General features: G+C 46.9%; 1 protein-coding gene across 1 annotated transcript in view; it reads left to right on the plus strand.

Annotated features, from left to right (window-relative positions):
* LOC107124830 (unconventional myosin-Id-like) overlaps positions 1 to 11,208 on the plus strand; it is a gene marked incomplete at both ends in the record, with an annotated part of 31,896 nt that overhangs the window by 3,366 nt on the left and 17,322 nt on the right. Inside the window, 2 exons of the mRNA XM_015428337.1 lie at positions 3,860 to 4,025; positions 6,624 to 6,677. Coding sequence (XP_015283823.1) covers positions 3,860 to 4,025; positions 6,624 to 6,677 — 220 coding nt within the window. The remainder of the gene's footprint in view (positions 1 to 3,859; positions 4,026 to 6,623; positions 6,678 to 11,208) is intronic.

Consider the following 11,208-nt stretch of genomic DNA (forward strand, 5'->3'; position numbering starts at 1 on the left):
TTTTGACTTCATTTCAACGGTTCTGGTCCGACCTTCTGAGGCAACAGAAAACAACTCCGCACCATCCTCTATATGGCAGCCCTTCAAGTACTGGAAGATGGTGATCGTATCACCTCTCAGTCGTCTCCTCTCCAGGCTAAACAGACCCAGCTCCTTCAGCCTTTCCTCATAGGACTTGGTCTCCAGACCCCTCACCATCTTCCTTGCCCTCCTCTGGACACGTTCCAGCTTGTCTGTATCCTCCTTAAATTGTGGTCCCCAAAACTGAACACAGTACTCTAGGTGAGGTCTAACCAGAGCAGAGTAAAGCAGTACCATCACTTCGCATGATCTGGACCCTATACTTCTGCTCATACAGCCCAAAATTGCATTTGCCTCAGTTCCTCTGGAGAAAATATCTGCTTTGGACTCTGAAGTCCTTCCCCTCTCCAAACCCTGCCCTCTCCAGACTCCACCCTGCCCCAAATCTCCAGGAATTTCCCAACACAAAGCTGGCAACCCCATCATGCAAGTTAGAAATGGCCGCCTTCCTGTGGCTGATTGCACATGTCCTGTGTTGGCTAGGAGCAGGCTTCCAAGCTGGACGCCATTTACGTAGCGAGAGACACCGTGCCTCAAGTGTTATTGGGAATGTCATTACTATGCCAAAATCCAGTACTGCGTTTCATCGTCACTGCTTGGTGGTATCATAGAGCTTCCTGACTCACACAAACTGCTATATCTACTAAACAGCGATGATGAAAATATAACCGTCTCTGTGGAAAAATTCTTTCAGGCTGCTCTTTTTATACGCAGTATAGTATTGTAATGCAAAATTGTATTGGGGAGAAATGGAACTGAGACGTATTTTACATGGATTTTAGACTATTCTAGGCTGCGGTCACACGGAGCATTTGCTGCGCTGACGATACGGAGGGTAGGCGGTTTTTCCGGGCGCGATCACACCGCAATATCTGGGAAGCGTAGAGCTCCCGTGGCTAACCTGAGGCTTCCCGCCGAAAATGCGGACTAAAAAACTAGTACCTCCGAGATACTGGTTTCCGGAAACCACGGGGCAAGGGCGTGGCATCTGGCGCCCACCGCTGTTCGTCGCACACAAGGGTTTTTTTTGTCTCCCAAGTCTCCGCAGGTTGCGCAACAGCGCCCAACAGCGCATGCGCACAAAGAGCGATTGCTAGTGCGATCGTGCGGCGCGGCTTCTGTGCCGCACTGCAGGATACCCGTCTGGTCGGCATCTCCCCCCTAACCACGGGACCTCGACCGGGACGTGTGCTCGGGTGGCTGTGCGTTAGTTTCCTCCGGGGCTATTACCCCCGCCTCCCCCCCCCCCCCCCCCCCTCCCCCCCCGGCGGGCCCGCGCGCGCGTGTGACCGGGGCCCTAGAATGGTTTTTCTGGGTGGTGTCTGTTTCTGTGTTTTATCTATTTGTGTATTCCCCCCCCCTCCCGTGCTAGTGCCAATAAAGGTAACCGAACTGTAAGTAGCGAGAGACAAGTCTGTCTCTTATTGGGCAGGGAACAGCGTTAAGCTGCCTATCTTTGTATGGTGTTCCCGAACCTTTTGAATAACGAGGAGGGAAGTGAACAATAAACAAACAGTGAAAAAGCAAAAAAAAGGTCTGCCATCACAGGAAATTAAAAAACAAAGCTGTCCAGCCTGCCAGTTAAGATTGGTTCCCCAGAGCCGGCTCCCTGTACCCCCCTGCCTTCCGAGGCGAGGCAGACGGAGACTAGAGACAGGACATTCCACTCCCCTTGAGGCTCGCATGGCACCTGCTTGACTTCCTTTTGTGTGCCAGGCTAGAATTAGATCCCCTTTTACCCCAGGCTTTTAATGAAGGGGTTTTGAAATCTCTTTTTTTAGACTTTTTTACAGTCTGCTTGTAGCCTCAGGACTGTTTTCTGGATTATTATTTTTTTTAGACTTGCTCAAGGCTTGTTTCGAATGGCTTGTGTTTTGTTATTTGCGTGCCGCCTTGAGCAGGTCTCTGGAGAGATGGCATTTAAATCCCCTGAATTCCTTCATGGCCAAAGGTACCATACACTCAGATCACCGGCATGCATCAAATATATATGTGGGTGAATGGTATTTAAGGTACAAATCCAGAAAAGGGTTTCTTTGAAAAAGCAGTGTCATGTAACCAGGGCTATTTTGGGGCAGGAACGCACAGGAACGGAGTTCTGGCTGGCTCCCGAGTTGGCCACGCCCAGCAGGAACTCATTAGCATAATAGGCCACACCCAACAGCAGAAACTCATTACGATTGGCTACATTAGGGGTGTGTGGCCTAACATGCAAAGGGTTCCTGCTACAGAAAAAGCCCTGGGCTTTGACAACAAACAAGGTAAACAGAATAAGAAGCAAAAGGTGAGTGTGGCTGGATGACCACACTTCTGGTAACATGGGGGTGTGTGGCCTAATGTGCCAATGAGCTGCGCTGTCAGGGGTGTGGCCTAATATGCTAACGAGTTTCTGCTGTTGGGTGTGGCCTGTTATGCTAATGAGTTCCTGCTGTGCTTTTTCTACAAAAAAAGTCATGCATGTAACCACACTCATTTAATGGGCTTCCAATTTTCCTGGTAAACTCATGCCACAAACCATGTTGCACTAATGACGTATCATAAACAGATGCGATATCACAGTATACAATATACAGAAAGCACTACTTGCCGACTATTGGAGAGTTTGTTCTATTGTTGATTGGGTGCCTGGCTTTGAATGATTATAATAGGATTTAGTTTTTTCCTGTAATACTGGTCTGAAGTGCTGTGAGTGCTGTGCTAAGAGTGCTGTGCTACACTGTGAGTGCTGTGCTAAGGGTTTTTCCCTCTACATATACCATTTTAAAGTCTTCTGTAGATTATGGGTGCGTTCAGACGCGCCGTTTCAGCCAGCATAAACTGTACCGGTTGGAACCGGTGCAGTTTATGCCGGCTGAAACGCAATCACACTCACCTCCTGTCTGCGGATCCCATCGCTGTATGCCCGTCCACACACAGCGGGCATCGGCGTTTTGGGGGTTTTTTTTTAACTCAGTTTGAGCATGCGCATAGGCAGCCATCCATAGAATGGCGATCTTCGCGTATGCACAAAAAACCCTGTCTTACATTTAAACTTTAAAGGTAAGGACTTACCTTTAAAGTTTAAAGAGCAAAGTAGCCTCCCTGAGGTCCTGGACGCCTCCGAAACGCTAAACTAAGGCCCTTTTCTTCTTTTTTTAAACAAACGCCAGGGCGAAGCTTCGCCCAAGCACATATCGCCGACCTTTAAAAAAAAAAATTGCCGGCAAAAATCGGAAGCCTCAGGTTTCCGAATGTACCATTTATGGACTTGCATTAGTCATGGACCTGTACATTATATGATGTAATTTGGTTTTACTGATACATGTGGTCCTCTGTTATCTTGTTATATAAATTTACTCTTTTTGCATGACTTTTTGAGCACTTGTGGTCTGCGTTATTTGTACAGTGCTTGCTTGCTTTCTGCACTGATGATGTAAACATCGGGAAGCCCCATGTTTTATCCTCTTTTTTTTTTAATTAGCTGATTCTTGTTCAGATTGGGACAAAAGTGCCCTTTTGTTTGTGAAGGTATCTTCCGTTCTCAGGAGTTTATGGGTGCAAGAAAACGATGGGGTGTTCCCACAGCATTTGCTATGGAGAGTCTTTATGCTGAGCCGTGTTCCTGGACCCTGCGCTCCAAAAGAATCTCACATAACATCAGCCTGTTTAGTCCTGCCACAGTAGCGGATGTGGCCATTCTGTTTCTAATATATAAAACATGTTATGCAAGGGTAGCAATACATGATGTCTAGACCTGGTTTCCTGTTCTCTTGCTTTGACATCTGTGTCTGTTCCAAAGGGTGAAGAACATGCTGCTAAAATCCAACTGCATTCTGGAGGCCTTTGGCAACGCCAAAACCAACCGCAATGACAACTCCAGCCGGTTTGGAAAGTATATGGATATCAACTTTGATTTCAAAGGGGACCCAATAGGCGGGCACATCAATAACTACTTGCTAGAAAAGGTGAGTTGTTCTGGCTTGGGTAGACCCTGTGGCCTTTTATGGATGAAGGTTTGTTTTGTAAATGAAGAAGACGAGGGTGACCATACTGTTTGTGCTTTGACTTGTGGCAGAAAAGTGAGGCAAACTCATGGGGTAAGAGCAGGAGAATCAAAATCAGCGCAGAGTTGGTTTTTACACTAGTGAGCTTTTCAGTAAATGGTATTGCAGAAGATACCAGGGTTTTAAAATTATATTATATTATAGTAAAGATTATATTATCAGGGGTCATTTCCTGCAGGAGCGCACAGGAGCGGAGCTCCGGCAGTAAAGAGCCCCTGGGTTCTTTTTCTAACCCTCTGCTTGACTGTAGTTGCTGTCTGGATTTCATGTAGAATTCTGTGACAGCATCTGTTGTGGGTTTTTATAAGCTTCTGTGTTTGTTACCCTAAAGTCTGTTAACAGAACAGATGCTTGTGTATTTTTTGTCATTGTCTTCATTAGAGTTTCCCCCCCCCTAGGGTTGCCAAGTGGACTTACCCCTCACGGCGGGGGAGCCTCGCCGCGGTCCGGGAGTTGTTGTAGGACGCCAGCGCGTGCGGGCGCCGGCAGCACATCACTGGAAGTGACGTTGCTTACGTTGGGGGCGTGGTCAGCAACGTGGCTGCGTCACCTCTGGTGATGCAGCTTCGGGGGCGGGGGTCCCCCCGGGGGCCCACTTATAATTTTGAAGGTGAACATGACTGGGTTCTTTTTCTAACCCTCTGCTTGACTGTAGTTGCTGTCTGGATTTCATGTATAATTCTGTGACAGCATCTGTTGTTTTTTTAAGCTTCTGTGTTTGTTACCCTGAAATCTATTAACAGAACAGATGCTTGTGTATTTCTTGTCTTTGTCTTCATTAGAGTCCCCCCCCCATATTTCATCCTGAGTGCTCACTTAGATGAAATGTTACTGCCTTGACTTTATTTGAAAGCATTTCAGTAAAATGTTCCGAGAGTCTGTGAGTTTGTCCAGCATGTGATGTTTTTAGAGTTGGTCCAGTCAATTTTGGTCTAGGGCCATGCATTCTTGGTCTATGTAAATGCTAGTGAACAAGGATCCCCAACCTTTTTTGAGTCTGTGGGCACACTGGGAATTATGACATGGCATGGTGGGAGTAGCAACAAAATGGCTGCCACAAAATGGCTGCTGCAGGCGGTAGATCTAGCCACAAAATGGCTGCCACAGTTTAACTTCAGTAACACAGCATGGATCCTTGTGGTGGCAGCTGCTGCCAAAGCAACATTTTTTTTAAAAAAATCTGCACAGCCAATCAGAAGCCATGCTGGGCAAAAGCCCTACCTGGCCCCAACCACGTCCTAAAAACCTGTGGCGGGCACCAGAAAAGGTGTTAGCAGGTGCCATGGTGCCCATTGGCACCACATTGTGGACATAAGAACATAAGAGAAGCTGTGTTGGATTAGGCCAATGGCCCATCCAGTCGTACACTTTGTGTCATACAGTGGCCAAAACCCAGGTGCCATCAGGAGGTCCACCGGCGGGGCCAGAACTCCAGAATCCCTCCCACTGTTGCCCACAAGGACCAAGAATACAGGGCATCACTGCCCCAGACATAAGAACCTAAGAGAAGACATGTTGGATCAGGCCAGTGGCCCAACCAGTCCAACACTCTGTGTCACACAGTGGCCAAAACCCAGTGGCCACCAGGGGGTCAGAACCAATGTTCCCTCTAAGCTGTGGCGTCGTGTGAGCAAAAGGAGGTGGGGGCTCACACTACCACCTCTGTGGTGTTTCGGCCTGTCCCCCCTCCTTCCTGCACGAGCACCTTCGTGGCAGTTTCAAGCAGGGGGTGTTGGGGGCTCCTCCACACCCAGCAGTCCACACACCTCCAGTGAGTCTGCCTCAGTGGTGGGTGAGGGACAAGGTGGCTATATTTGGGGGAGTTAGACACCCCCCATTTTTAAAGATTTCGGATTTTTCTGCAAGCATCAGGGACCTCCCAAGTTTGGAGGAAAATCTCCATTCTATCAGCATGGCCCTGATCCACAGATTTAAGTGTCTGCAGATGGGGGCCATGTTGAGTATTAAATAAAATTAGATTGACTCCGAATGTGACGGAACAATGAGTCCAGTGGCACCTTGAAGACCAACAAAGTTTAATTCTGGGCAGGCAAGTCCGATCTCATCAGCTCTTGGAATCTAAGCAAGGCCAACCCTTGCAAGTACTTGGAAGGGAGAACTCCATGGAATACCAGAGGCAGGCAATAGTAAGCCACCTCTCTGAAATGACCAGGCCCCACTAGGGGTTACCAGAAGTCAACCATGACTTCCACACACACAAAATAAAAATAAAGTTGAATTCTGGGTATAAGCTTTTGTGTGCCTGCACACAAAGTGTTGCTTCAGACAAACACAGCCACCCACCTGAATCTATCAGAATGTGATAGTATTTAAACACCTGTCATTTGTGTAAAAGGTCCCTTGCCAAAATCTGGCCTCCGTATCTCCCCTCCCCTATACTATGCTGCTCTGAGTGATGTCCTTGTTAAGGGGCTTCAGGTGTCTTGAAGAACAACCAAACTATGTCTGATTCTCTCCCCCCCCATCTTTTCTCTCCAGTCACGGGTGATTGTGCAGCAGCCGGGAGAGCGAAGTTTTCACTCCTTTTACCAGGTAAGTTCCCACTTTCTCGGAATGTATCTGTGCGGTAAAGAGACCTGGTGACTGAACTGAATGGAGACACACACACACCCCTTGCTTGGCCTGTCCCATATTCCTGTTTGCTCTGATAATTCCCCAGAGACACTGCATCCCTCTTTGCGCGCGCATGTGTGTAAATGGTTGGTGCTTTCCTTTATTATTAAGCTCATATGACCAAAGGTCTTGAGCATAAAACTAATACGTCACAACAGGGCAAAGAAACAAAACCAACGTTACAAAACAAAACAGGCAAAAGGCACAATACAGAATACTAATATCTCTCTCTCTCTCTCTCTCTCTCTCTCTCAAAAAAAAAAAATAAAAGTCTAAAACACGTTGGATAAAATATAACAGTGAACCTATATAATTTCTCATAAGGTCTTCAGGACAATATTTGTTTTAGCAGTGTTTTAAGGAGATCACTGTTGTCAAATATTTTGCAACAGATTGAGTTATTTCTGGATCAAAGTCTGCTAACAACTGAGATACCACCCAGGACTCAACAGGAAGCTGATATTTGGAAAGAATAAGGGTAATTCAGAGAGCTCTGGGGACAATCCATTGATTCTGTTAGGAAAGTTATTCTGCCTAAAGTGCCATTTTAAAAGGGTCTAAAAACAAGACAGCTCCGGTATTTCCCTCAAGTTCCTGGGCTGGGTCAGAAGTCTAAGCAAATATCTGGAACAGGGTGGGACAGCTTAGTCTTTTAAGACAAAGAAGAAATACACGCTAGTTGGGGGTGACTCAGTCACTCAGGGGAACTAAGATTTTGGCAGGAAAATCTGCCTAGGAGTTCTCCGAATCAAAATGACTTGCCAAAGCCTGCACCAACCATTTCTGGGCAAGGCTAGGGACCCCCTTCCTCTATGACCCTTCCCTCACATTTGAAACGTCTTACAGTCCCAAGCAGTGTTCCCTCTAAGCTGAGTTAGTGTGAGCTAGCTCACGTTTTTTTAGCCTCCGGCTCACACATTTTTGCCTTAGCTCAGGAAGGATGGCTCCAGAGCAAATGAATCTATGCAGTAGCCAAATTGCTCGCTCACAACTTTAGTGCCAGTAGCTCACAAAGTGGAAGTTTTGCTCACAAGACTCCACAGCTTAGAGGGAACATTGGTCCCAAGCCACAAGCGTGCTTTTATGCTTGCCAGGCAGAATGATCTTCTGACAGCAAAACTGCGAGGACGATTTGCTAAAATCCCATTTTCAGACGGCTTCTGTGAGAACTCCTAGGCAGATTTTCCTGCCAAAATCTTAGTTCCCCTGACTGAGTCACCCCCAACTAGCGTGTATTTCTTCTTTAAAAGACTAAACTGTCCCACCCTGTTCCAGATATTTGCTTAGACTTCTGACCCAGCCCAGGAACTTGAGGGAAATACCGGAGCTGTCTTGTTTTTAAACCCTTTTAAAATGGCACTTTAGGCAGAATAACTTTCCTAACAGAATAAAGATTTCATTTAACAGGCAGGGAATTTTATATATATATATATATTTATATATATATATATATGTGTGTGTGTATATATATATATATATATATACACACACACACACACATATTTGCTATGTATAGGAGAAGTCAAGGCTTGGAAATTATGATATGATATTATGATATGATATTATGATATTATGATATGTACAGAACTAAAAACTTAAAACATACAAGAGAGTGTTGTTGTAGCTTCTTTTCAGAGATTTCTAGTTCTTTTCCGTGAAAGGTAGTTTTCTTAGTATATTTCAGCAATAATTCAGGCTCTTAATAGAGTTCCCTGGACAAAAGCTCTTTTTTAGAGTTTCTAGATTTCTGCCCTTAGAAAATCTGGTTTCTCCCTTCAGAAATTTGTTGTTTTCCATGAACTCCTTGAGGTGTCTAAAGCTTATTCCCCTTTACCACAGACCTGGGTTCTCCTGAGAGCACAGCCCCTTTTTTACTGGCAGGAATTATTCTTCTTTTCCCTAAGAAGCAATAACCCTTTTCTGTTTGGCTTGCTTGGGAGTTAAAGCCTAACAACCCAGTAGCCCTTGCCAAATCTCTCTTCCAGTATCTGTTGTCTGTGTAAGGCAGTCTTTTGTTGTTGTTAGCTTTCTTGACTCAGAATCACAGTTCTCCCTCAGACTCGGTTTAATACTGTTAGGGCAAAGGAGTCCCTTTTCTTCTCTCTGTGGAAGACCCTTTATGACTAACCCTGTCAGGACATTGGTCCTTTTCCACATTTGCCTGCCACTCCGGATTTTCTCAGTGTTCGAGGCAGAGGTCATTTCGGGGGGGAACGCGGGGGAACGCAGTTCCCCCGGGTGAGGTACAGGGGGCGGAGCACATGACGAAGCCCCGCCCCCTGCTTCCGGCCGCCCCGCTTCCGGCCCTCATTCAGCCAGGAGGAGGCAGGAGAAGAGGGAGGGTAAGTTGCTTCCTCCCTGCCTCTCCCCACCCCTGCCTGCCTGGGCCCAGGGAGGGTCTTCGCGGGGCTTCCTTGCACTCCCGCCGGCCGGGACCGTTAGGGGCAGGGTGTGTGGCCTTATGACACACTTCCGGTGATGTCAGGGGGTGTGGCATATGCTAATAAGTTATGCTAATGAGTTCCCCTAGCTCTTTTTCTACGAAACGACCCCTGGTTCGAGGCAATTTAAGTCCATGGCAAAACAGTATCCAAATAACCCAGGGCAATAAATAAATAAAATAGCAGGCCGGAACCTGGGCTGAACACGGAAGGGAGGTAAGGTAAAGCAGAAAGGGGGGGAAACCCAGGAAAAAAAGGTTGAACTCGATTTTAGAGCAGAATGTCAGGGGGGGGACGACAACCCTGGATTAAAAAGAAGGTTGAATTCGAATTTAGTGCAGAATTGCTTGGAGGACATTCGTGGTGAACATGGATTAAAAGGAGAGTGCAGAAAGGGCCACAGTTTTATTCTGGGTGTAAGCTTTCAGAAGATCCTGATGCTGGGAAAGACTGAAGGTCAAAGAAGACGGGGATGGCAAAGGATGAGATGGTTAGACAGTGTCATCGATGCAACGAACATGAAGTTGAGCCAACTTCAGAGGACGGCGGAAGACAGGAGGGCTTGGCGTGATCTGGTCCATGGGGTCGCGAAGAGTCGGACTCGACTGTGCGACTGAACAACAACAAGCTTTCATGTACACGCACACTTCTTCTGATAAGAGCTTTGGACACCTTGAAACTCCCGCCTCTCTTCCAGGGCTAGATGCTAGCTGCAGATGCTAGATGCAGATTGGGCCACTGTTTTGAGCTGCACTTTTTCCTCCCAGTTGAGAAAATGTGGAGTGAATGCTAGATGCAGGATCACCTGTAGTTTTCCTAGGATTCCCAACAGTGCTGCCATTGAAGCATTTCGAGTGCGTGGGAGGGATTCCTGTCTCTCCCTCCCATGGGTTTTGGTTTCACTGGTCCTTTCCGCTTTTGCCCGCCGCTCCGGATTTTCTCAGTGTTCGAGTCGAGGCAGTTTAAGTCCACGGCAAAACAGCATTCAAATCACCCCAAGGCAACAGCAGGCTGAAACTGGGCTGACTACTGAAGGGAGATAATGCAATGCAGAATGGGGGAAAAGGGGGTTGAACTTGATTTTAGTGCAGAATTTGGGGGGGGACCTGAATTAAAAAGAAAGTTGAATTCCATTTTAGTGCAGAGTTGCTTGGAGGACACTGCAGTGAACGTAGATTAAAAGGAGAGAGCAGAAAGGGCCTTAAATTGCCTTGACTCGAACAATGAGAAAATCCGGAGTGGCAGACAGACGCAGAATGGGCCGAGGACACTGCGGTGAACATGGATCAAAAGGAGAGTGCCGAAAGGGCCGCTGATTCCAGTTATCCCTTCCTCTGTCAGAAGGTGAAAGCCCCCTTTTCCGCCGGGATAGCTGATGTTATACTTGCCCTGAGCTAATGCTGTCGTGGAAACTCGAGCTGCAGTGTTAGAAGAGTCAAACAACAAATATATACACTGCAAAAACCTTTTTTATAGGTTAAAGTGTTCTGTATATTCCATCTTATAAAGTGCATTGTGTATTATTCATAATATTCTAAGACATATATTCATTACATACAATATCAACAATACTAATCAGTTTGTACAATCTAATAGCTGCCAGTCAATTTACATCCTTTTTACACAATCAACCCCAACAGGAGTCTCTAGAATTGTATACCCGCTTCTCCTTGCTTGAAAGTCTTCTAAAGGGGGAAGTTTCCTTTTGTGGTTACATTGAAGTTTAAATTGATGTTTGTTGCTGGTCCTACAAAAGGCCCATCAAGCAGCTGACATTCATAGACGGAGCGCTCCTGTCTTTCTCAAGGCTGCCTGAGCTGATGCTGGCCAATCAGAGAACATGTAGAGCAGCCAATCAAATAAGGGAAGATCAGGGCCGGCCCGAGGTTGTCCTACGCTCTAGGCGTGCACAGATGCCAACCTCCCGGCGGGGCCTGGAGACCTCTCCGCCAGAACCAGGCTGGGAGGAGGGTCACCCAGCCGCCGCTCGCCTCCCCCCGCCCCCACCC

The sequence above is a fragment of the Gekko japonicus genome, unplaced genomic scaffold (assembly GCF_001447785.1).
Source record: "Gekko japonicus isolate JY-2015 unplaced genomic scaffold, Gekko_japonicus_V1.1 scaffold3982, whole genome shotgun sequence".
In the NCBI taxonomy this organism is placed as follows: Eukaryota; Metazoa; Chordata; class Lepidosauria; order Squamata; family Gekkonidae; genus Gekko; species Gekko japonicus.